General features: G+C 42.3%; 2 protein-coding genes across 14 annotated transcripts in view; both read left to right on the top strand.

Annotated features, from left to right (window-relative positions):
• Window positions 1-6,701, top strand: part of LOC147030752 (uncharacterized) — a 227,503-nt gene extending 220,802 nt beyond the window's left edge. For all 10 annotated transcript variants that reach the window (XM_085875120.1, XM_085875123.1, XM_085875124.1 and 7 more), the window contains 3 exons: window positions 3,244-3,791; window positions 3,970-4,182; window positions 4,392-6,701. In XM_085875120.1, the coding sequence (XP_085731246.1) occupies window positions 3,244-3,791; window positions 3,970-4,182; window positions 4,392-4,917 (1,287 nt within the window). In that variant the 3' untranslated portion in view covers window positions 4,918-6,701. The remainder of the gene's footprint in view (window positions 1-3,243; window positions 3,792-3,969; window positions 4,183-4,391) is intronic.
• A 690-nt stretch (window positions 6,702-7,391) lies between these two features.
• The window catches only part of LOC147030751 (ankyrin repeat and BTB/POZ domain-containing protein 2-like), a 74,203-nt gene continuing 54,538 nt past the window's right edge, over window positions 7,392-27,056 (top strand). Inside the window, exons 1-7 of one of the 4 annotated variants that reach the window (XM_085875133.1) lie at window positions 7,392-8,572; window positions 15,529-15,690; window positions 15,834-16,008; window positions 16,213-16,365; window positions 23,245-23,410; window positions 26,194-26,241; window positions 26,870-26,959. In XM_085875133.1, coding sequence (XP_085731259.1) covers window positions 7,891-8,572; window positions 15,529-15,690; window positions 15,834-16,008; window positions 16,213-16,365; window positions 23,245-23,410; window positions 26,194-26,241; window positions 26,870-26,959 — 1,476 coding nt within the window. In that variant the 5' untranslated portion in view covers window positions 7,392-7,890. Of the gene's footprint in view, window positions 8,573-15,528; window positions 15,691-15,833; window positions 16,009-16,212; window positions 16,381-23,244; window positions 23,411-26,193; window positions 26,242-26,869; window positions 26,960-27,056 lie in introns of all 4 variants that reach the window. The other 3 variants (XM_085875131.1, XM_085875132.1, XM_085875134.1) reach the window with 3 other exon arrangements.

Raw genomic sequence — 27,056 nt, 5'->3', positions numbered from 1 at the left:
AAGATTCAAGCTCAGTATATAATTATGTCTCCCTATTATCATTGTTTTGAGGGTATCAAGAGAACCTTAAAATCAAGCTGGGTAAGTCGTAATTTTTTCATGATTTTATGTGAAAGGAGACACAGTAAGCAGTAAGCGACAATGATTCATGCAAATGATATATGTTATAAAGTAAAGAATTTGGCTCACCCCAGTGACATTCAATGATCTGTAAAGCAAAGACAATCTCAAGGTTAACCAAAAATCAGGCTGTAGGAGACATTTGTGATTTCAGTTGTATTGAACTATTCTGGGTACCCGATTCTGCACGGGGGAAAAAGCTACGTCGGGGTTCCGGCACATGTTGTGCCTTGAAATCGATTGGAATTATTGTTTCTCATTGTGGTTAGCGTTTGCCCGTGTGCCGGCGGCAGCACTGCCTGACCCCACATCCAAATATACACTTTATAGTGGCCTTCAGTAGCCTCAAAATGGAACGTTTGGTAGCTTAAAACCTTACCCCGATTCTGAAGTACGTACACCCAAACCTTTGGTCCTCTCGGTGCTACGGTTCTGCCATGAAAGAGTAACAAACAAATGCGCAAACACTTTAAATTATTTATATGAATTATGTATCTGAATGCTGGACCCTTCAAAACTAAGAGGAAAGAATGCTACTGGTCACAGAAATTAATTGGCTAAGGAAAATCTTGGGATGATCAAACATCAAAAATTAAGTAGTTAAACCATCAGAAAAGAGGTCGACCAATGAAAATTTTTAGTGCTGATCAGGCAAAAATGCGGACTTTTATGGTTGGGCCATGTTAAAAGAAAGAAGCCAAACAAACTGCAGTCCAGTACTCAATTATGGCCTTATACTGTTACGTTAAAGGAGAGAGAAGTAGAGGCTGTCTATGTAAGAGATGGATCGATTGCATCAAAGAGGGCTTGACAATGAGAAACTTGAAAATACGGGAATCAATTGTTATGATCAGGGACAGAAGAGTGTGGAATTATTTTGTCTAACATCACCAAGTTGACATTTGATAGAAGGGAAAAGGACAGAGTGATTACCAATATATTAAGTTCTTGGAACACCCTGGATATTTTGATAAAATCAAACACAGAGCCTTTTGTAAAGTTGAACGATCCTTACAAAAACATCCCATGTATGTAATCAAGCCAAATCACCATGGGTGCATCAGTTCTGATTATTTTTTGACAAGCAGACATTAGCAAACTTTATTGCGAAAGATAATAGTTGCCATATTGTGTTTGTATTTTTGTGGTTTCATTGATGATTCCTTGTAAACATTGCGATACATTTCCTTTGTTGTATTTTCACATTCCCAGGCATGTGTTACCTAATCATGATTTGTGCTCTTGCCATTAAGGCAGTTTAAGCAAATTAAGTTCGGTTTGATTAATGATCATCACATACCAGATTTAGTGGCATTGTTGTTGAAGCATCCACTCTGAGTCTAGAAAGTCAGCAATTTGATTCCAACCCTGGCCGAGTCATTCTGTTACGAATTTGGAAGCCTTGTGCAGACAGACAGACAGCCGTCCCCGTAGCTTAGTTATATCGGTAAGTGTGTGTTTCTAGTTAGGGCCCTGTCCCTAGTCTAGTGGGAATTGGATGCTCATGCGCTGCGGAGTTGTTTTGATAGTTAGGATTTTTTTATAACAACAACAACACCGACGACATCTGCCTTCGCTTCCTTCCACCATCCTCCACTGGCTCCATTGCACACGTGCGTGTCAGCACGTACGGGGGCGGAGCCTCGACACAGGTCCGCCCAATGAGAGCAGGCCACGATGAGGAGACCGCACCCGAGAAGGACGATGAAGTAGAGGAGAAGAAATAATTGCGGTCTGTCTGCAAAAAGTGCTGGATTTGGTTCCTTGTCCGCTCGAGCGCTGGTTTGGTTCCCTGTCCGCTCGAGCGCTGGTTTGGTTCTCTGTCTGCTCGAGCGCTGGTTTGGTTCTCTGTCTGCTCGAGCGCTGGTTTTGGTTCTCGGTCTGTCGACGCTGGTCGGGTCTGCTCAACGCTGGTGTGGTCACATCTCGCCAGCGCTGGTCTGGTCTGCTCGACGCTGGTCTGGCCTCATTTCGTCGCTAGCGCTGGTCTGTGTCTGGCTGCCCTGGTCCGTCTTCTGGCGACCGGTGCTCCAGGAAGGTGCGGGCGTCGAGCCGCGCGAATGAGGCCAGGTAGCCAGCCACATTCTCGTCCCTCAGCAAGACTTCCCTCTGAGCTGAAGGAATAATAAAGACCTCGAAGTCCATCTCTCTTTCTGGGTATTTTTGTGTGCGTCTGTGTGTGTCCTTGGGCCCTGTCTTCAAGTAGAATTGTACAAGTGCTTGTGTATAAATTTCCATTTCTCTTTTTTGTCAGTTTAACTCTGCCCTTTATGTGTTCCTTCCCCACCTATTGTAAATAAACATCCTATTGTTGAATGTTTCAGCTCGTTTCTGTCCTTTCCTTCATTGGCTTAGCACGGTGCGTGTTGGGAGAATTAAAAAGGCTGTTACTGCAGTAGTGGGGCATTTGGACCGCCAGGACCTCGGTAACGATCCACTCGGGTTACGCATGGGTCGAGCACGATTACGGCTCGTCCCGTTCGAGCTCCGTCGATGGTGTGAATACTCGGTAGTTCGCCACCTAGGCCTCTCGGTATTTTGAAATTTGGCAAATAACCCTGTGCCCACGCGGTTTATTTATTGGCGATTCACGGTCCTGTAAGGGACCCGTACCTTTGGAGTTATCTGAAGGTAAACGATCTGAATTCCGGGTGTTCGGTGGAGCCGACTCTACTCCTCCACCTCGCGGTCGTGCTCGTCGCCGATACCCAGCCCACAGCAATACCAAATACTTTAAAGACGGTATCTGCTGCTTTACTCGCTTGATGCTCAGCATTTATAGAATAGAGCATAGACCAACCCCATTGGTTGGCATCCCAAATGGGGAGGGAAGTTTCTCCTTAAAAGTGTTCCACTGACTAAAGAAAGAAAAGCCTTGCCACGAGATGGTGCCACCGGCACCCAGTGTGTTCCGGGAAGTTTATTGCCTCAAGGTCAACTGCCATGTTTTTCTGATGTCTCTGTCTGTACGTGAGTGCATGATTTGTGTGTGTGGCAGCTCTTAACTGAGCCTCAGACTCTACAGAAAAAGCCTTATCTTGCTTTCCATGATGTATTCCATGCCTTTACTCTCATTATATTTCTTCCCATTTCCTACATCCCTGGTACTTTGCACATCCCCAGCTTCCTCCTCCCGACATGAGGCTTGAGGATATGGAAATCGTGCCTCAACTTCACAGTACAGACATTGTCGCTGAAATTTTATTACCAGGAGACCTTCAGCTTCCGACTGCCTCATCATCAGAAAAGGATGTCAATTTGGATGTGGAGAAGACGGAGCAAGGAATTATCTCCAAGAAGAAATTCTTGGAAAGCATGGACTCAGTTTCCAGCATTTCAGTTGACCTCACAGTGTTGGACACAAATAAGGATTTGGATCATTCACTCACCAGCCACCCCTCCGACAAGCCTCCAGTGCCACCCAAGCCTCGATTGATTCCTGCAACATTTAACCGAGACCCTTTGCAAAGGAGTATTGTAACCTCTCCCCCACCACCTCCTCCTCCTCCCCATTCCCCTCCCCCTCGTCCACCCATTCTTCCTCCTCCAGCTCCACCTCTTCCTCCTCTTGCTCCTCCTCTTCCACTTCCTCTCCCCCCAGTTCCTCCAACTCAGCGCTCTTTTACTCAAAGAGCCAATGAAGTGTCCAAACCTCAACCTTCTTGCTCAAGGTGATGTTTTCATTTCTGTGATTTATTACTTTTTCACACTCGATCTCTTCATATAATCATATGCCTGCATGAGTTTTGCAATGCATTCTTCTTTGTTTATCTGAATCATCTGCATGGTTTTATTAATATAATTGCCTGATCAATCAATAAATGCATTCTGTGTTGTGTCTTGATGTAGAAGCGGTGTGGCAGTGGTTTCAATTCGACAAACCCAACTTGAGGCTGGTGATCCTCGAGCGAATGTCATGAGCGAGTTAACGTCACGACTGCAGCAGCTCAGCTCTGCTCATGACATGGACAACATGGACAAAAGGAAAGAGGGTGGTGAACATCGAGCTGATGGAAGAGATGGATTTCCGAAAAATATTAAGTCCCCAGATCCAGGAACTCGGTAAGGATATACAATGTCCATATCTTCTTACTTTGTCTACATTCCTTCCTCATTAGCTGAACTTTGATTTTGATCATACTCACCTGTTCACTTTTTTCTTTTGCCTAATAACTGACCCTTTTCAATCACCTTTCCTTTTTTCCATTTTGTGCAAATGTTTCTCTTTGTTTTTGTTGTTGTTGTTGGTCTCGACTTGGCTTTTCCCCTAGGAGTCCAGTTGGGGTGACGAGTCCAACTCGTCATTCATCACATTCATCGCCATGCCACAGCCCTAATGCAGTGACTCCAACTGTGAGTTCTCAACAATCGCCACAATCCTCCCAGGCAACATTGTCATTCAATCAGTCCAGTCCACCTCCTATAGCCCCACGTCCACCTGGTCTTCGACCACGCCCCTCATCTCTAAAACTCTACATCTCGGACTCTAGGCCTCGGGTCCAGTCACCACTTTCTCCGACAACTCCTCGGTCTTTGCCATCTCCCTCTTCTACTTGTATTTCTGGTGCCCCAGCTTTTGGCCTGGATCGCCCAGTGAAACTGTGGACAAAACAGGAGGTTGGTGAATGGCTTGAAAGCCTGAGTCTTGGAGAACTTCGCAAGTCCTTCTTTGATCATGACATAGATGGTTCTCTGTTGCCTGTACTAACCCGTGAAGATTTGATGGAACTAGGAGTAAGGCGTGTGGGACACAGGATGAGTCTGGAAAGAGCGCTGCGCCAGCTCCTCCAGAGGTAGCATGGCTGGTGACTGCTTCTACCTCCGTCTGTCACTTTTTGCATTAACTCTTTTATTCACTTTAACTCTCATTGCACTTAATTGCTTTGATTTTTTTTTTCTTTCTTCCATTTTTGGAGGGAGTGAGGGCATGGGTCTGGGATGTTTTTCTTGTCATTCTCACCATCACTTGTGTTTTTTGAACTTTTGAAAACTTGTGTGACCATTGTGCACTGCTCCTTTTGGGTTGTTTGTCTGTGGTACTCCCCCGTGGAGCCAATTATTACTCACATACTTTACCCCAGACGTCTTGTTCTTTACTCGAACTTTTATTCATTACTTTTTGAATGAGTGCTTCATCCTACTTTCACACTATGTTACTGCTTTACCTCTGGATTTCCTCTCTTCATATCTTGTGATCGGCATCTCACTGGATTTCATTAACCCACTTTTGTGTTTACTTTTCTCCCTCCCTTCCTGTCTACCACGCCCTTCCGCACATATTTGATTGCTTTCCCCCTGTTTCAAAACAAGTGGGACTCGAGGAAAATGTGATCCATCCCATGAAAGAAAGAGTTCCTTAAGGGCAAAAGTTTGTAAAACAAAAAATAAAAATAAATTGACTCGTGATGGAAAGCACACAGACATGGTTTGTGAATTGGAACACCCGACGATTTAAATACAGCACAATGCTAGAACAAGCGTCAAAACATTTTGTCTTATGTCGAACTTTGAGGGTGAAAGGGAAGTTGCATACAGAAGAATCGGTTGAAGAGATGAACAGATACAGCTTCCTGAGGCTCGATGAAAGACTGTTTTCTGTTATCGAGTGATTTTATGTGCAATAATATAAATTAGATATAATTTGGCAAACAGATTTCCTGCCGACTAACTGAAAAGGCATCGGGTTAGTCTGTTAACCTGCGGTGTTAATCACATAAACTAAACAACAACTTGAGCGTTTATATACTCCGAGGCAGCTTTCATCACCATTCTGAAAGATGTGCAGTTTTTCAGGTTGCAAATATTAACACTTATGTAAATATTTATACAGCCTTTGCTAGATATAATTTAGTTAGGATCTGTTGTTTGTTATTGTTTGTTTATTAACATTGACTCGTTAATTCCTAAAACCAGCCAGTATTGCGGTCATTTTGGTCACTTTGGCGTTGTCTCAGGTGTTATGTTAGCGTAGCCGATGGCAATGTAACGGAATTATTGGCTGGCTGAGTCTCTCTGTCTCTGTGAATGGATAGTCTAAATGGCCGACTGTTTCAGATGACTGACTGATTCACTTCTCAGGTCATACACAGTTCAAGCGACCTGTGACTGGCTTGGTGACAGACTCCCTCTGAAGCAGACTTTAAATGATTTGGTTGACTGTCTTCTTGAGGAGCTGGCTGTGCAATTGGCTGGAGGACGGCTGACCAATTATTGAGCTGACCTGCCACTTGTCAGAAAGAGAGTATCCATTCACTGATACTCGAGTCATTCCATGTTATGATGACATTAAGGTGCTGGATGGAGAGCATAACTGCCTGTCCTTGTGTTTATTTTTCTCAACAACCTGTGGGAGACAGTAGTATTTTATGAACTACGATGAAATGTTTAATACTGTAACTACCTTACTTTTGTCTCTGCCCGTCCCTTTCTCACTCCACAGCGTTGCTCTTTATCTGATTTACCTTTGTCTTCAATTTAATTTTCCCTCTTAGGTCATCTCTCTTGTTTCATTTCTTCATAACCTTGACCTTTTTCTTGTCGAGGACTGAAAGGACATCAATAAACTTTGTAATCTTTCTGAACTTTGTTTGCATTTTCACTTTTTATGGAGTTCAGTCACACCGTCAAGGAATGTTGTTTGAAACTTGGATTGCATGTAACCCGAGGGTGTGTGTGTGTGTGTGTGTGTGTGTGTGTGTGTGTGTGTGTGTGTGTGTGTGTGTGTGTGTGTGTGTGTGTGTGTGTGTGTGTGTGTGTGTGTGCGTGCGTGCCTGCGCACTTGTCTGTAACGAGAGGTTTTGTTTCACTGTTTATGAATTAATCATTGAGTGACTGGATATACACAGTAACTTTGGGGAATGAGGGAGACGAAAAAGACAATTGAGGATGCTTGTTCGGTGGAAGAGGGTTTTGAAAACTGATTCACAGAAGTGAAGAAAACATGTGGCGGACAACGTGATGTGACAGTTTTATTAAAAGGCGACCTCGGTAAGTGAAACAACTTGATGTTGTACCATAACAATTAATCCTACATGTCCTCAAATTCTTCTCTGCGTCTGTCTTCCTATGTCTGCCTTTGTGTCAGTCTTTTTGCATCTCTGTTTCTATGTTTGTCTGCCTGTCAATTAGTCTCTGTCTCTCTGCCTTCCCTCACCACCAACCGGGTATCTCGATGTCACACTCACGTCTTTCATTTTCGTCCAGCCTTTTAAACCCTTATATGTTCAACTCAACTCCTCCCTACTCATTTAATTTGTTTGTCTTTTTAACAACCTCCGCCTCCATTTGGAATCTCCCTGGATTCCAGATGCCATCGCCGTGCAATGGTGGGCTTCGTGTTCAAAGCAGAGATCTCATTCATTCATGCAGAGGTTAACACTGTGTTACAGGTTAACCTCTTGGAAGAAGAGATCCAGTATGACTTATTACTTCAATAATATGGATACTCCGACTAAGATGCTGGAGAAACAGTTGATTTAATTTAAAGTACAAGCAGAGCAAATGGATTAAAGAGAAGAAAGACGAGTCGCTGAAGAACATCCTGATATTCTACTACTGTTTCAATTTTTTATCATCACCAAGAGGTTCTCCACCAATTATTTCAACAAATCAAGAGCGATATTTCCAAATGACCCGTACCTTGTCTTTTGGCCAAGGTATATCCTTTGTCCTTCATTTACATCGAGGTGTTCATCAAGCAAGTACAAATCGAACTGTTGTTCGATCTTGATCAAAATTTCAGGTGACTTAAGGTCAACCTATAGCAAAACAATGCCTGGAGATCGAGAACACAAACAACGTGTTGGTGGTGATGGTGCAGAGATTGAAGATCAAGAACACATTGAGATCTGGAGCCATCACCAAACCTTACCTCCAAACCACTTGCATTCTTCGCAGACCTCAATATTTGAACCTTTTCAGCTCCCAAAGCTCAGCTACCTACCATGGAGTCGAGCTGAGGTTATTCGTGCTTTAGAGGGGACAGGCAAAGCACACAGTCAGAAGATTGTGCACCAGCTTGCCAAATTAGCCCATCGACCACTCATTCGCCTAACTTATGAGGCTGGACGACTGGCCTCCATGTTCTCTTGCTGCTCAGAAGAGGAGATTCGGGGAGCTGTCACCCTCGTGTTGAGCCCAGGGCTGGTGAAGCGATGCCTTGCTGCAATCAGCCGTGCCTTATCACTGTTTCTCATGAGTACAGGAGAGCAGCGGAGGAGAGACAAGACCTCGCGTTGTGGTCTGCTTGCACTTTCACCTGGACACTTCTTCCGATGGATGCAGGATTCCATTCCAGGATGTAGGTTGACAGAGCGGGCAGCAGTGGCCCTCGCAGCTTGCATGGAAGTTTTGCTGGCTGAGTTGCAGAGACAAGGGGAGCCTCGAGGAACTGGACCAATTTGGCCTCTCATTCAGTCTTTTGAGTACCTCATCACAGAGCAAGGATTAAATGGTAGGTGCTTACATTGATCCTGGTTGTACGATTTATTTATTGTATTTACAAAAGCTGATGACATATTTGTGTAAATATCAATATGATAGCTCATTTAGTTGAGTGCTCATGCCCAAGTCTGTATTTCGTTCAATTTCTCTCCATCACGGTCGAATCAGACGAAAATTGATGTGCAGATGAGTACTGTATGATAGAATATGTTATGAAGGATGCACATTTAATTGGCATGCATGCAATCATGTGGATATAATACATCAAATGATATCTGACGGGGAAGCTGTCAATTTTGGCTTGTGATTTGGTCATGTGGCCGAGGAGTGATGAGATTCAGGGAGATTATGTCCAACCATTAAAATTGATGTTCAGGTGTGTACTGTATGATGGAATATGTTATGGATGATGCACATTTAATTGTCATGTATGCAATCATGTGGATATATGATACAAATCATGATATCTTCTTATGGGGAAGCTCTCAATTTTGGCCTGTGATGAGGTCGTATGGACTTTTGTGAGTGGTCAAACTAACTAAAATCTTATTTCGTATGAAACAAGTAAAAAAAGACATAAAATGTCATAGCTCCCATTGTTTAATAGTAATTCTACTGTGTGGTGTGAAAGGGCGAGCCCATATTTACGTACAACTAAGATTGCCGCCCGTCTCCCAGTCAGCCATCTTTGATCAGATCACAAAATAAAGTGAGGCACACGTGTATGTCCTCATGCACTGTGCTTGAGCCAAGTTTGAACAAAATCGGACCATGCATGTCTGAGAAATGGTTCGGGATACCTTTAAGTAACAAAATGGCCACTCGTCGGTCATCTTGGATCTGATCTTGGAAAAGCAAATGACGTGCATATGTAAGCCATGATTCGTTATCTGTGTGCCAAGTTTGAACAACATCGGTAAATGCATATCTGAGAAATAATTGAAGACTTGTTCGACACCGGGTTTATTTGCGACTAAAATGGCCACCAGTCGGCCATCTTTGATCGCATCGCGAAACTAAATAATTTGCATGTGTTTCCTCTCATTTGTTGTCTTTGGCAAAGTACAAATAAAATTTGTCCATACATGTCCGAGATATGGTTGCGGACGCACACACACGCATGCATGGACACAAAAATTGAGAACAAATTGATCAGCCCCTGGTTTAGACTAAGTCCAATGGGGGCTAATAAAATGAAAGTTATTGGAATAAGTTACAGCGATAATATGACAGAATGTAGATGATAGCACAGTCAAAATGGGCACACACACACACACACACACACACACCCACACACACACACACACACACACACACACACACACACACACACACACACACACACACTATATATATATATATGTATATATATATATATATATATATATATATATATATATATATATATATATATATATATATATATATATATAGCTGTTTGTGCCATCAAAATGTGTCATTCCGACCTTGTTTGGTTGTTTTTCTTGAGATTTCATCCCTCTATCTTTTCACTTTTTTTTAATATATATTTTTTCTATTTGCTGCAATTTTTTAAAGTGATAAAATGCTTCATGTTTTATATATATTGCGTTATTTTGGTATGGATTAAATCCATCGATGTGAGTAAATTGTTTTAATTCTTCTTTCAGTTGATTTAGTGAATGGGTTAGATATATTTTTCTTTTGGAATGGTTCTGTCCAGTGTCCATTTTCCCCCCTCCCACAATCCTGGCCTGGTTTAGTTGAGTCCACATTTATGCTTGATTTCTTTTTGTAATAAAACGATTAATGTTTTATTTAGTTTTGAATTTTGGGTTGTGTGCACTCGCCCAGAGATAAAGTAACTTCCTCACATTGGCATCACCATCATAGCTTGAGCAGTTATTGAGTTAGTTCATGCTACAGTTTTACATTATTTTTAGAGGAGAAGAAGAAGAAGAAAAATTACAAATGGTGATTTAGCAATCTCTCGTGGTACTTCATCGATGTAATCTGGCATCTTAAAATCTTGGTAGTTGAGAATACGTTCGAGAATAAAAGGTATAGCTTTTTAATACTTATGACTTCTCTCAATAGTAATCTTTAAGCATAGTATTGTGTCCACATTTGAATGGGCAGCCATTTTTTCCCCGTATCATCCCTCTATATGGAGTACTACCATACTCCATGATACTGTATATATCACTTCAACACAGAAGAAAACCATGAGGCCCATCAGGCCTGCGCAACCATGGCAACGTTTTAGCCCCCCCCCCCCCCCCACAGCCGTCCCTACTGCTTCCAGACACTTATCCAACTCAATTTTAAAAGCAATTTACTGCTGTTACCTTTGCAAGGAGTCTATTCCATGCAATCATCACTCTTTGAATAAAAGACCCCAGCCTTAAGGCCCTGTCACACCTTGACGATTTACCCTGCATATGCCTGACGTATGCAAAATTTGGCTAAAACGCTGGCACACATCGAATAAGTTATGGGTAAGTTTGTATACGTTAAGAGCACGCTGGCATACGTCGTAGTACGCTGGCCTTTTTTCGTAGTACGCTGGCATACGTTGTAGTACTCCGAGGTGTTAGACAAATTTTCCATGCTTGAAATTTTTCGACGTATGCCAGTGTATGACTCACACGTTCCGCATAATGCTGGCCATAAGTTGTAGGAACGTTACGCGATCGTTGACACACGTCGACACACGTTACTTGTAAGTTACTCATAAGTCGAAACACGTCAAGGTAATGTTTAGCATACCCGAAACTTATTTCTAACCTATGAGTAACGTGCTGAAGGCACGTTACACGATTGTTGACACACGTTACTTGTACGTTACTTGTATGTTACTCATAAGTTGAAACACGTCAATGTAATGGTTAGCGTCAGTGTTCCAGACTCCCTGGTTTTTTTTTTTTTCTCTTCGGTATGACGGTGATGTTAACACTTCGATTTCTAGTGCGGTTATAATATAATATAATTAATAGGCTGCCGCTCAATGATTTTAATCATAACCGCACCAGAAATCGAAGTGTCAACATCACCGTCATACTGAAGAAAAAAAACAAAAAAAAAAACAGGGAGTCTGGAACACTGACGCTAACCATTACCTTGACCTGTTTTGACTTATGAATAACGTACAAGTAACGTGTGGCGACATGTGTCAACGATCGCGTAACATGCCTACAACTTATGGCCAGCGTATGCGGAACGTGTGTCTTACGCCGAGTACGTCGAGAAATTTTCAACATGCTGAAAATTTCTCGACGTACTCGGCGTATGACGACGTATGCCAGAAAACTACGACATATGCCAGTGTACTACAACGTATGCCAACATACTACGACGTATGCCAGCGTGCTCTTAACGTATACAAAACTTACCCATAACGTATTCGACGTGTGCCAGCTTGGTTCGGCAAATTTTTCATACATCTGCATCTGCTGGCTAAAACGTCAAGGTGTGACAGCGGCTTCACACTTCGATGTCTAGTGCGGTTATGATTTGAATCATCGAGCCGCAGCGTATGAATAGCCTACGCCACGTGATCGTCGGCGATACGCTGCCGCGCTATGCATAAGTTAGACTATCATTGGGCAGAGGTTGTGAACGCCGACAACACACTCAGCATTCGTTTGTATAAGTTATCTATATGTGATTAAAACGTTCTGTGTACGTTACTAATACGTTATGCATACGTCCAACACGTTATTATACGCCCAAAACTTTAAAAAAAAATCAATAGTTCAGCGTACGCCAGCGTTTTACATACATTTTGAGACCTTGCCATACGCTGGCTAAAACATCAAGGTGTGACAGGGCCCTTACTACCATCTTAACTCTCCTCAACTCTTCTGTTAAACTGTGGCCCCTGGTCCTGTCACTGTCCATTCTCTTTCAAAACTCATATACATGCACTTTGTTGATATCCTTCATTATCTGAAACATCTCTATCAGATCCTCTTGAAATTGTCCCCTTTTGAATAGAAAAACATCCTGTCTCTTTCAGCTGCTCTTCATAGCTTAGCTCTATGATGTACCCTCTCAATGGCAACTATGTCTTCCACAGATGTGGTGACAAAAATTGTACACAATATTCCAGATCAGCATATGTCATGTGGTGTGTGTATGTATTATTAGCCCCCGTTGAACTTAGTCCGAAACGTGGGCTTATGGATTTGATATCGATTTTTGTGTCTGTGCGCACTTGCTTGCATAGGTGTGTGCGTCCGCAACCATATCTCAGACATGTATGGACCGATTTTATTCCAACTTGGCACAAAGACAACACATGATGGTATCCATATGCACGTCTCTTTTTTCGACATAAGATCCAAGATGTTAACCCCCCCCCCCCCCGGTGTCGAACACATCCTCAACCATTTCTCAGACATGCATTTACCGATCTTATTCAAACTTGGCACACCGATATGGAACACAAGTGTCATTTTTTTTCGAGATCAGATTCAAGATGGCCGACTGGTGGCCATATTAGTTCTAAAAAACCCTGATGTTGAACACATCCTCAACCATTTCTCAGACAAGCATTACTGATGTTATTCAAACATGGCACACAGATAAGGAATGATGGCTTACATATGCATGTCATTTTGCTTCAAGGTTAGATGCAAGATGACCGACTGGTGACCATTTTAGTTGTAAAACAATCCTGATGTTGAACATGTCCTCAACCATTTCTCAAATATGCATTTACTGATGCTGTTCAAACTTGGGAACCAGATAAAGAATCATGGCGTACATATGCGCGTCATTTGTTTTTTCGAGATCAGATCCAGGATGGCCGACTGGTAGCTATTTTGTTACGAAAAATTGTACACAACCATATCTCAGACATGCATGGACCAGTTTTGTTCAAACTTGGCAACCAGATAAAGAATGATGGCATACATACGCTCATTATTTTTTTTCGAGATCAGATCCAGGATGGCCGACTGGAAGCCATTTTATTACGAAAAATTGTCCACAACCATTTCTCAGACGTGTATGGTCTGATTTTGTTCAAACTTGGCACAAGAACAGCACATGATGACGCACACATGTCCATCACTTTATCTTGCGATCTGATTAAAGATGGCCGACTGGTAGACTGGCAGCCATTTTAGTTGTGCATAAGTATGGGCTCGCCCTTTAACTCTGATGTTGGCTTAGCGGTTTGGGTCCTGAGTTCAAGCCCCATTCGCTGCTGAATTAACACCAGGGGGTTGAATCAGCCTGTCATCCTTCCGAGGTCAGCAAAATGAGTACGACCAGTGTAGCAGCCAAAAGGCTGCACACGAATGGAAGGGGTATTGATAGATTTATTAAATTTAGTATTGGTGTGGTGCAGGCATGATGGGCCGAGTGGCCTCCTCCTGTGCAAAATTTCCTTGTGACACCATACAGCAAAATTATGAAAACAATGTGGGCTATGACATTTTATGTCTTTTTTACTTGTTAATTGTTGGATTATAGTGTGTCCATGTGTCCTGCCATATTTGTTTTCCATGTTGTAAAGTACTATTTCCTCATATTTCTATTATTACCCTTGCCGGAGGAGATGGTATTGCATTTGGGTCCATTTGTTTGCTTGTTTGTTTGTCCACACAGAACTTTAGTGTTTTTTCTCTGCAGCCGCTTGTGGATTGTGACGAAATTTCCACCATCGGAGCGACGACTCAAGTGTAATGTTTCATTGATGATTATGACATCATAGGTCACGTGGTATGGCAGCCATGTTGGAAAAATGGAAAAACTTTGGACCTCTGTGTCTCTGAAACCGCACAAAGGAAAAAACACGAAACATGGCACATCTCCTCATGGGGAATAAGTGTGATTTTGTTATGACATCATAAGTGCCTTCTTTATGACGTCATCATTGCATATGTAGAATGCTACATCTTATCAGTATAAATATTTTTGAGGGTCATCTTGGGATAAAATTGTCCACAGAAATACAACATTGATGACGTCATTGGTCACGTGTTTCAGCATATTGTTTTTTTTTTTTTTAAATCCTTCAAAAATATTCTTGTCTGAAGTGGCTGAATAGATCAAGGCGGAGCTTTACACGTATGACCGCCTATCCATGAGAAACAAATGGTTCACACATATGATGTCATATGTCACATGGTTTGGCAGCCATATTGGATTTACCCTGATACCTATAAAAATCTTCTTATTCAGAATGGCTGGACAGATAGAGGGGAAACTTCACACAAATGTTCCCCAAGCCTTGCAGATGCAGGGTATTCATGAATAATTGATGTCACATGGTCGCCCAGCCATATTGGATTGAGTGAAAATCTTTTTTTTTAATCTTTCTCTTGAACCGATTAATCGAATCAATGCTAACTAAACTTCCCAGTTACAATCTAGTAGTGATGGGGAATATATGTTTTAAATTTCAACCACATTGGATGCATGGTGTGGCAGCCAGAATTATTTAATTTTTTTTTATCTGGGTTCTTTCTGATTTTTTTTCAACTTTTAAAAAAAATTGTAATAAGGCTCACTTAGCTGTGCCTGGATGAGGTTGGAGGTAGAGGAGTAGCAGATGAAACGTGAATCTGATCAAGGTTCCTGCAGATGACTCCATCTTTGCTTTTTGCTTGTTTGGGTTCCTTCTGATTACTCCAATGTCGGACTGTACCTATTTCATCTACCATTTGATTTAAAATGAATTTACTTTAATCCCATTCCAAATTGAATTGAATAATAATAAACGTCATGGGTCAGGGTCAAGTGTCCGATCAAAGTGGGACGTCTTGGTACCCGGTTATCACTGCCGGCAGTTATAATGTGGCAGTTTACTTGCAGCGAGATTTAGAAACAACATTTTTGACTGTTCCAAGGAATTTGTCACTTCCATTATTTTCCATCAATATCCTATGTCATTTCTCTTGGTATTTTTGAAGTTTACTCATTCCTTGTTATTGTTCCTGCTCTTCTATATCAAGTGTTTTCCTGTCTACATCTCAGGAGAACCAGTTCTTCCAGATGACTGGATGGCATTGGGGGAAGATGGGAGATGGAAAGGAAAACTGAAAGATGTAGATCAAAATGGTGCTGGAGAATTAGCTGAGTATCGCTCTGTCCAGCAGGCCTGTCGAACAACATGTGTGGCCAGCAAAGCTGAGCTCGGTAATAATCTTCAATCTTCTCTCGGTACTTCATTGCTCACAATGTACAAGTGTCCCTCCAGCTTACACCATCTTGATCAGTATCTCCTTTTTTTTTCACGTTTCTAATAAATTATTTCTCTAGCAAGGTATCTCTTATTCCAGGTGCACTGCTGGCTCAGGTTTCACGTCTCGTGGCTCAGATAATGCCTGGTCCTTCAGGCCGTATGTGTGACCACCCAACCTGGCGCCCCGCAGCACTGCATGCCCTGTACCATCATCTATATTGTGCTCGGGCCCATGTTCTCCAACCCCCTGTTGTCTCTCTCACCCAAGAAATGTACGTGGCATTCGTGATACCTTTGTGCTTCTTTTTATGAATACCATTGTTATTATTATACACATAATTATTTTTTTTTTTCTTATTTCTTTAATGTCTGCCAAAATGGTTAGGTTTCCTCGTTTCATCTTCGCTTGCTGTATTATTTAGCTGCTTTTTCCTTCGTTATTATTTTTAGCCTCCACTTTCTGTTTCCTCTTACAGTCCCTTAGCTCTCCGGCCACCTCTATGGCGCTGGGTGTGGATAGCTGTTTGCCATGCAACCTGTCGTCGGGCTGCCAGCGTCGAAGCAGGAGATGTAGCTCAAGCATCACGACTCCTCCTGCCTGGACACTCATGTCCTCCAGCTCGATTGGAGTATGAGAGAAATGGGTATTTCATAGTCAACTGGCAATAGACATGGAACTTCAGTGATGAATTGTAAATGATGGAAAAATGAGATTCTTGATTAAGATCATGTTTGGTTTGAAACCAAAACTCGAAGCTTAAAGGGGCTTTTAAACCCAAACTGGTTGCCAATTTTAAACAAAACAAAAGTGAAATTTCTGATATAGAGAATTAATAGATTTGATAATTTTCAATGTTTTTTTTTTTTTTTTTGCTTCACATACATATGTGACAAAATACACCATTTAGCAACAAATTCTATTTCAGGTCATTTTCTGATAATATAATAGGAGGCAGGCATGTTTTTGTTTTTTTTGTCAACAATGTTATGGATTGTATGAGAGCTAACACACACAACATACAACAAGGGGAGCAGGAGACAAGAGGGGTAGGAGAGGGAAGGACAAGACAGTGAGGAACAGAGACTTGAAGGAGATCTGTGGAAGGGAGAGGGATGGGGGTGGGGCACACAGGGTAAACATAATGGACACTACAGGGACTTTGAGGAAGGAAAGCAGGGAATTTGAAGGCAATGGGTTTGAGGTGGATTAACAGGGGTAGAAAAGATCATGGTTTTTGATGGGGGGGGAGATAAGAGGTGATGGTGAACAGTTGTTTTGAAGACCTGGAGGGAAGAGTGGGAATGAATAGAGTGAGGGAGTTTATTCCAAAGGTGGGGAAAAAGAGGAATGAAAGAGTGAAGGTGAGCAGTGATTCGTGATTTTGGTAGTTTTACCAGAAGGGGATTGCTGGTGGACCTTGATTGGACTGCGGTAACATGGGGGGACAACATATCGTAGACAGAACGTGGGAGAAGGGGGGGGGGTGAGGCCAGAGAGGAGATGGTAGAAGACAGAAAAAAATACACAGCCCTGCCTGCAGTGAGAGAGTGAGAGACCCAAAGACAGCCTCATCACGGGAGATACCAATGATCCTAAGTGCTTTGGTTTCCACAGTGTGAAGCCGAGGAAGGTGAGAGGCGGTAGCGCCAGCCCAAAAGGGAGACTATTACTCATTCAAACTGTGGATGAAAGCTTTGAACGTGCTCATGAGCTCAGGTGTGTGAAGGAATGACTTTGCATGATGGAGGATGCCCAGCTGTGATTGGCTTTGGAGGCCAGCTTAAAAATGTGGCTTTCCCAGGAAAGATCATGGCAGATAGTGAGACCCAGAAGCTTAAATGAAAGGACTTCTTCAAGAGGAGTGTTGAGAAGTGGATGGGGGTTTTTCCAGATGGTCCTTTCAGAGAGATACACTGAGAGTGTGAGATTTGTCAGGATTGAAAGACATGTTCCACGTGTTGGACCAGTTTGTGATTTTATCCAGATCTGCAGAGAGCGAAGAAGCTCCTGCTTGCTGATCTGAGGGATGACAGATGGTACCATCAGAAGGTGGAGTCATCAGCAAAGAGATAAAGAGGATTTTCCAAAGAGTCATTTTCCAGAGAGGAATGAAGGCGATGGGTTGAAGGTGGATTAACAGGGGTAGAAAAGATCATGGTTTTGGATGGGGTGAGGTGATGGTGTCGATGGCCTTGGATACCACAGGAAGAGAGTTTGGTGCCAGACCATATCGAAAGCATGCGATATGTCTTGGAAGACGGCTCTGATTTCATGTCTGGTATTGAGAATCTCCATCCATTGATATGTCTGGTGTTGGCTAAATGGTTATGGTGGTGGGCTCGGGATCCGAGGATCCTGAGTTCAAATCTCACTTGGCTTTTGAATTAATACCAAGTGGGGTTAACTCTGCCTGTCATCCTTCCGAGGTCGGCAAAATGAGTGCCAGCTTGCTGGTATCCTGTGTCGGACTGGTGACCTATCCAGGATTGTGCCCAATAGCCAAGGAGACTGCTGAGGCAGCACCTATGCTCTGCACAGGGTATGATCCCAATCGATGGATGGATCCATTGTTGGGAGAGCTGAAGCAGAATATCCATGGTAGAATGCCCTGATGTGGCTTCAAATTGATGATCGGAAATCAAGCCATTGGAGAAAAGGAAGGATTTTATGTCTGAAGCGATGATGGATTCTATAACCTTCCTGATGATTGGGAGAAGGCTGATTGGTTTGTAGTTGCAGGGATCTGTTTTTGTACATTTTTGTGCAGGGCAGTAATGTTTGCTGATTTCCAACTGGATGGCAGATGACCTTGAGCAAATGAGAGGGTGAATAGAACAAAGAGAGGGTGAGCAAGAGCAGAAGAGCAGGTTTTTAGGACACGTGGGCTGATGTTGTCTGGACCGGTTGCAGAATTTGAGTCGAGGTTTGACAGCAAGCTCTCCACCTCGTCAGGAGAAAAGGACACAGAGTCCAGGAAGAGCTGGGTGTGACTGGGTAAAGTGGGTGCAGGAAGCGCGATGATGTTGGCGGAAGTGATGTTCTGTGTTGTTACATACGTACAACACTAATGAGTCATTACTTCTTAAAAATTTGTTTCGTCCACATCTCCAATCATATTTTATAATACCTGAAAGCATTATATATATATATATATATATATATATATATATATATATATATATATATATATATATATATATATATATATATATATATATATATATATATATATATATATATATATATATTTGATAATTCATTTTCATTAAAAATAGCAATTTCTGGTATGTCATTCCCATTTGATCACAGATCATGCTGGATTCTGGGATTTTATGTGCTGTGATTATTTGTTTGTTGTCTGCATATGTTTTTTGTAAATCCCTCTAAAGATACACGAGATGCATGTGATCCATTTACAATCATGTGATCCATGCATAAGCTCATCTATGCGTGTTAGTCACAGCTGGAAACTAGAACTTCACTCGGTAGTGTGCATAGCTCTACCAGGCTGAACAATTTATGTGTTGTATCCCACTGATAGGGGATCCTATAGATCCCACTGATAGATCTGGATCACGACCACTAATCTAATCGCCTAGTTCTTCTCACCTATCCAACTCATCCACCAAGTTTCATACTAATCCGTCCACAACTTTTTGAAATATTGTGCTGTATACTGTTTTTATCCCTTTCTCTCAATGGTGAAGAATCACTTAAATAATTATAGTATCTATATCCGTATCCGGACCTTTGCCAAAATATATTCATTTCGGCCTTGTCACACACCCAACCTGTCCATCAAGTTTCGTCTGAATCCGTCCGCAACGTTTTCAGTTATCCTGCTTACAAACAGACAGACAGACAGACAAATGAAAAAATCACTCATCGAGTGACACTTGGTGAAACGGAACGGCACTCGGTAGAGCATATACCTCCGCCAGGCTGAACAGTTTACATTTTGTATCCCACTGATAGGTGCTTCTAGGATCTTCTGGTATTTGGTATTATCTACAGTCCGGTGTTCTTTTTGATTTGTCATTGGTAGGTAAGGGCCAAATTTCGCTCTTGGTGATCCCTATGAGGTGCGACTAAATGGAGGGTGAAGTGGGAGATGACGACTGGACGTGTCCTCCGCAATGGGCGATAGCTTCCGGAGGGTCAGGCACGAAGAGGGTTAAGCCTGTTGAAGAAAGCAGTGATGAGTCGGAGGTGTGTAAAGGAGTTAAGGCTCAAGAGGAGCCAGATTATGAATTTCCAATCATAATCTCGATTTTGGAAGGACCCGAGCCATCGATTTTCGGCAACCCGTTAAAATTGGCAACTTTAATTGTGAAAGAATTTGGTGATGTTCATAGTGATAAAAAGCTTAGATCAGGGACCTACTGATCGACTGCAAATCGTTGGCCCAGCAGGAAAAAAATCTGAGAGTATCTCTCTTTGGTGGTATCCGAATCTCTGCTCTCATCCCCAGGTCATTAACGGAATGCCTGGGAGTAATTTATGGGATAGACCTTGACATGAGTATGGATGATATCAAGAGCCATTTGGTAGATATGGGAGTATGTGGCGCCCATCGTCTCACTTCGGTCAGGGATGGGGTTAAGGTGGGCACCACATCTGTGGTGTTGTCCTTCTCCAACCCTGTTCTTCCTCCTAAAGTGTTTCTGGGCTACGAAACACTTCCTGTTTGGGAGTACATCCCTCCTCCCTTAAGATTTTACAAATGTCAAAAGTTCAGTCATTACAGCACCATCCTGTAGGGGTAAACAACACTGCAGCAAGTGTAATGGAGAACATGAGTATGATAGCTGCAGGAGTGTTAAAATCTGTTGTGCCAATTGTGGTGGTGACCATAGTGCAGCCTACAGAGGTTGTTTGGAATTCCAAAGAGCGGCCAAGATACAACACGTGAAAACTACTTGGAAGTTATCTTATGCAGAGGCGGTCCACAAGGTCCCCCAAAATTGTGTTGCCAATGAAGGAAGTCAATTTGATCACAAAAATTTCTGCCCTGGAAAAACTACAGACAAGTTAGGTTGGTTATCAGTCCGAATCCATAGATCAGGAATGCCAAACCGAGGATACAAGTGGCATGGTGGTTTCAAACATTTCCAGAATGGGTTTTATTGGTTTCATTACTGAGGTGGTTAATTGTACAGCTCTTGTGAAAAGGAGATCGGAGAAGAGTAACGTAATCTCTTCTGCAGCCTGTAAACATCTGGGTTGGGAGGGAATTTTCTCCAAGGATATTAACAAGATATTTAGCAAGACAGATGATAAAAAAGAGAGAGAGAAAGAAACCAGTTCTGATGCCAAACAGTCCCAGGACTCAATGGTTAATGCCAATAATTAAATTCAATGGAACGCTAAAAGTGTAGTGGCCCATGGATCTGAATTAAAAAAAATTATCTGCGATTTGGTAACTCAACCGGATATAATATGTTTACAAGAAACATGGCTCAAGAAACATAATCGATTCTATATTCCGGGGTATACCCTTATACATCGGGATAGAGCAAGTGGGAATGGTGGTAGCTGTGGGATTCTTGTCAAATTGGGTATTCTCGATCATGGAAGGCATTGCAGAATTGGAGTGTAACCGTATCAAGGTCCATGGCTCAAGGGGAATGGTTTCTCTTTTCAATTTCTACAATCCCTGTCAACCATTGGTGCACAAGAGGCTCCAGGAGACTTTTAGAAGGGGGGTGGTGGTCCTTGTATGTGGGGATTTCAACAGTCATAACATTCTTTGGGGCTCTAAAATCACGGATAGAGATGGTGAATGTATTGAGGATTTGATTGATGAATTTGATATGGTGGTCTTAAATGATGGAACAGGGACATGTATTAATCCATCTACAGGGAAGATGTCCCTTCTGGATCTCTCTCTCATTTCATCAATTGAAGCAGCAAGATGTGATTGGAAGGTCCATGACAACAATCTAGGAAGTGATCACTTTCCAGTGATCACGAATCTTAAATTAGAAAGTGGTCCTGAGGATCCTCAAGGACTGGCTCCTCGGAACTTTTCCAAGTCAGACTGGGGTCTTTTCTCATGTCGATGTTCTGATGAAGTGAAAGAATGGATTGCCGTAAGCGATATTGATAGCCTCAATTGGAATATTGTCCTAATTATGAATAACATAACTGGTGATACAATCCCAACTTTCAGAAGTCCAGTGGGTAAGAAAATCAAACTCCCTTGGTGGGATGAGGGTTGCAAACAAGCGATCCAGGAAAAAAGGGCAACTCTTAAAAGATTAAGTAGAACCCTTAGGTTGGAGGATGCCGTAGAATATAAAAGATGCATGGGTATACACGCCCAAAAATGATGCCGAGCTGCTCTCTCACAGCGGGAAACATACATGAAGTAATTTGTGAGCGGTATTCAACACCAAGGCTCAGAGACCGCCATGCGGCTTCCTCGTCAATCGCGCTTGCCGATATGCTCTCTCAGAATGGTGCAGCTCCCTTCGGTAACATAAACGAGGCTTCGAAGTCCATCTCTCATAACCAGCCAAGAGTCAATGGCCAGTGTCTGCTCAGTAAGCAAGCCAAGTCGCAGCATGACATGAGAATCACGCAGCCATTTAGTCAGGCTGAGAGGAGAGGAGAGCAAAGCAGGGTCCTCCGTCCCAGCCACATTCCTCTCACAACTATGACTCTGAACGTCTCCCTTCTTCCACCTCTGGGCTTTGCTTTCTGGCATGAAACCCAGGAAGGTGGGGCTTCTGCCTGCTCAGCGCATTTTGCTTGCTTGTTGTTATGGTTATGGTTGTGGTTGTTAGAAAAATGCAACTCCTTCATGGCTGGCTTGTAAATGCAAAAACGTAGGAATAGGTCACAAGGGGCAATCACATACTGAGGGAAATTATCCTTAATCCCTATGTAATTAACACTGCACCACCCCCCACGTGGTGACACGTAACACTTAAGCTCACAGTTTCCCCACTTAATTTACATTGAGATGTCTCCTACACGTCCACAGACCAAACAACTCTATTCAATCCTAACTTTCCTATGAAATTCCTCCATCTACCCCCACAACCATATCAATATATTGAATAATGTTGCCTTCAACGACAATTTTATAGAGCATAACTAATTAGGGCATTACAAGATAACAAAAGAAAGACAAATAAGTGAGTATCTAACTCACATCTTCTGGTGGTTTGTCATAAAATTAGAGGCACGAATGAGTGTACTGCCTGTTTCACAGGACAGGAAGAGATTGAGATGAAGTCCTTTCGATTCCTGTATTAGGGGTGACGCATGATTATGATGATGACAATGATGATGATTATGATTGCATTATTAAACTTGCATTTGAGTGATGAAACAGGTTCACCGTTCATACATTTGCAGTTGATCGATTATGTTGTCGAGTTTTAATCTTTATGGTTTGCATTTGTAATTCGGTGTTGGATCCATTGAGGAAGAAGTTACATGGTTAGTTTAATTTATTTTGCTTGTCATCACGGTGAGATAATTGTGTTCTTCTGCACAGACCCAGCCTGATGGCAGTTGCTTGCCGTGATCTGAGTGCTGAGGTTGTGACGAAGTCTTTCCTGAAGTCTGCGGCATTCGCCATGTTGGACTGTGGTCGTGTAGATGTTCTGGATCCTGCTGCAACATTACTTGGAGCAGAAGGAATCAATGTCAGAAATGAGCAGGTTATTGAGTTGGAAGGGAAACACTTTGGTGAAAACATTCATTTTTCAGGAGTTGGCATTCCCATCTGAGCACTTTCCTTCAGATGCTGTGATCGCACATTCAAATCGCATATACTGTCCTATATTATGTTGAGTTGTCCATCATATGCATCTTTGTAACTCAAGTAACATGCGTTAATGTTCCTTGTAGTACTTGTCCTGGATGTAATGCAAGTATTGTGGTGGTGAGGTGAGTAGACTTGGTGGTGTAAGAGTGTCTCTGAGTAAGAATGTCTGCTCTGAGTTTGAGAGGTCTGGGGTTCAAACCAGAGTCTTACCAAAGATTGTTTTTTTTTTGTAAATGTTGCGTGCTGCTTCCTTGATGGAAATTCAGCATTTAAAAGGACAAGAGCATGGGCAATCCCAAAAGGTTGGCATCCATGGGTCAGAAGAAACCCCTTCTTCGGAAATTCCCCAGTTTGTACGTTGAGAAAGGTGGCACCATTGTTGCGACGTCGCTGGCACCCAGAGTCCCTTGAAGAAGTGAAGTCACTTCCCCCAAGCTCAGTAGCTGTTTTTCTCGTCGAGCAGTCCTGTGTTGTGTGTGTGTGTGTGTGTGTGTGTGTGTGTGTGTGTGTGTGTGTGTGTGTGTGTGTGTGTGTGTGTGTGTGTGTGTGTGTGTGTGTGTGTGTGTGTGTGTGTGTGTGTGTGTGTGTGTGTGTGTCAGCTCCACGAGCCTAAGATTCTGTAATAACAAAGTACAACATCCTCCATGAGCCTTCGATCACTGGACAAAAACAGCAACGTGTATTTCTCTTAATGCCTGTTATTTACAAATCCTCCATCGTGTTTATTATCCTTTACATTGTCATAATTATCTATAGTTTTATTTCCATTTATATAACGATAAACATCTTGAGTTTTTCAGGGTGTTAAGACCTCCAACCACCACCAGCTTATTTCTAACATGTCCTTATGCATGCATCAGAGCATGTTGCCAGTATGTCACAAATTATTGCAAATCACTCAATTATGTAGATGTTTTATGGGTTCCGTTTTCTGGCAATGATCAACTCTGAACCTTGTTATGAAGTCATGTATGAATAGCTGTCATTATGACTAATGATGTACAGTGCCGATAGAAGGTCTACACCCACTTTCAAAATTTTTACCTTTTGCTGCCTTGTAGTCTGAAATTAAATTGAATTTAAAAACTTTTTCCACCTTTTATTTACACCTCCTAACCCACAACTTCCAAATGTAAAACAAATTTTACAAATATCAGAAAATTAATTAAACTTGATGGTGGATACTTATTAATTGGATGTGTCCACCCCCTTTATAATAGGAATTGTAAATTGGCTAAGGAGTAACCAATTGCCTTCAAAATCACACACCAAGTTAATTGGCCTCCACCTGTGTTAAATTGTAGTGATTCTGATTATTTCATAATAAAATCAGCTGTTCCTGTCGGTGTCCTCTGCTGGGTAGTGCATTTTACAACAAAGACTCAACCATGAGCACCGAGGAGCTTTCAAAACACCTCTGGAATAAAGTTGTGGAAGGGGATAGATCAGGGGATGGATAAGCCTGGTGTTGGCTCAGTGGTTAGGGTGGCGGCTTGGGATTCTAGGGTCCTGAGTTCAAGCCCCGTCGGCTGCTGAATTAATACACCAGAGGGTTGACTCAGCCTGTCATCCTTCCGAGGTCGGCAAAATGAGTACCAGTTCTAGTGTGTGTACTGGTACAGGGGCACTGCATCAGCAACACAGTCGCGCTTCAAGAAATGATAGCTACCCTGGCAGCTATGCTGCCATACGACTACCACCACACCAGGGGATGGATATAAAAATATTTCAAAGGCCTTGAATATGCCTTGGAACACAGTCATGACAATCATTAAGCAGTGGAAGGCATATGGTACCACCAAGACTCTGCCAAGCCTAGATCAGGCTGTCCCTTCAAACTGGATCACCAAGCAAGGAGGAGATTGATCAGAGAGGTCACTAAGAGGGCAATGGCAACTTTAAAAGAGCTACATTCCTTAATGGCAAAGAATGGTCACTGTGATAACAATATCCCAAGCACTCCACAAGTCTGGCTTGTATGGTAGGGTGGCAAGAAGGAATCCATTACTCAAAGAAGCTCACCTCGAGTACCATTTGAGTAATGCAAAAAAAAAAACACCCCAGAGATTCTGAAGCCATGTGGCAAAAAGTTTTGTGGTCTGACGAAACCAGATGGAAAATTTTTGGCCGAAATGCAAAACCTTACATTTGGCACAAACCCATCACGGCACATCACCCAAAGTACACCATCCCGACTGTGAAGCATGGTGGGGGAAGCATCACGTCATGGGGATGTTTCTCATCAACAGGAACTGGGGCACTTTTCAGGATGTAAGGGAAAATTGATGGAGCAAAACACAGAAAAATCCAAAAGGAAAACGTGCTACCCTCTGCAAGAAAGCCGAAATTGGGATGAAAGTTCATCCTTAGGTTACGATGTGTAAATACAGGAAGAGTGGAAAAAGTCCGATTTAAGGCAAAAAAAGGTGAAAATTTTGAAATAGGGTGTCGACTTTCTATGGGCACTGTATATTAAAGAGCAGCAGCTCTGAGGTATTAGTCAGGTATGCACAGGTAAAGCCATAAGGGGTATCGGAGGGGTGGGCCAAGGAAGCCTAGATCTTGCAATGTCCTAGATATACCTTCTGGTGTCTTGAATGCATTCAAGTGACGAACAGATGTAGCATTTGAAGCATGTTGTTTCGATAACATATTTTCTGTGGATTATTCTGATAGGTGAGCAGAACCAGCATCAATCATGCACGCAGTCCTCAGGGTGAGAAGGTAACTGTTGCCACAACGTTACTGGTCATTTTCAAAAATTGTTACAAGAGCCTCATTAAAGAGCTGGAATGTTGGAAAAGAGGAAAAGAGAAAATAATTTATTGACTCTGGAGCAGTAGGAAAAAATATGGATGAGGGACAAAGAGATAAAGAATATTAGCTTGAGTAAGGATAGCAGCAGGTATATGAAGGAGGCAGTTGGTCGGAAATGGAAGACTGAATAGGTTATATATACACATATATATATATATATATATATATATATATATATATATATATATATATATATATATATATATATATATATATATATATATATGTGGGATAGTTTGAGGTGCCCATTGCCGTCATGAGGAGTAGGATTGGACAGACACTGCAATTCCATAGCTCGAGGAAAAGAGGAGGATGAGGAGGGGGTGAGTGTAAATAAGTGGAGGTGAGTAAAAAGCTTGGACTTGGAGGGTATAACAAGGAATAGGTCACTGTATGAACATGTACTTGCGACCTCATGATACTGGAGTGAGGGAGGTGTGTGAATTGGTGTATAGCTTTGTGGCTTTACCAAGCAACTATACATTACTGGAATCGCCCTGCTTTCACCTTAACTCCACATCTCTTCTTTCTCTAGGGCCTGACCCCACTTATGTTTGCCAGCTGCCATGGAGATGAAGCTATGGTTCAGATGCTCTTGGATTTGAGGGCCGATCCTGATGTGCAGGTAATATAAAAAGGGAGGAAATTTAACATGTCAGAAATGCAAAGTGGAAAGGACAAACCTCAAATTGGTGTAAATGAGGAAAACCTTATGGGCTGCA

Source organism: Eptatretus burgeri, chromosome 3 (genome assembly GCF_056783735.1).
Source record: "Eptatretus burgeri isolate ZD-2024b chromosome 3, Ebu_testis_v1, whole genome shotgun sequence".
NCBI classification, from domain to species: domain Eukaryota; kingdom Metazoa; phylum Chordata; class Myxini; order Myxiniformes; family Myxinidae; genus Eptatretus; species Eptatretus burgeri.
This window is presented reverse-complemented; position numbering and strand designations above follow the sequence as displayed.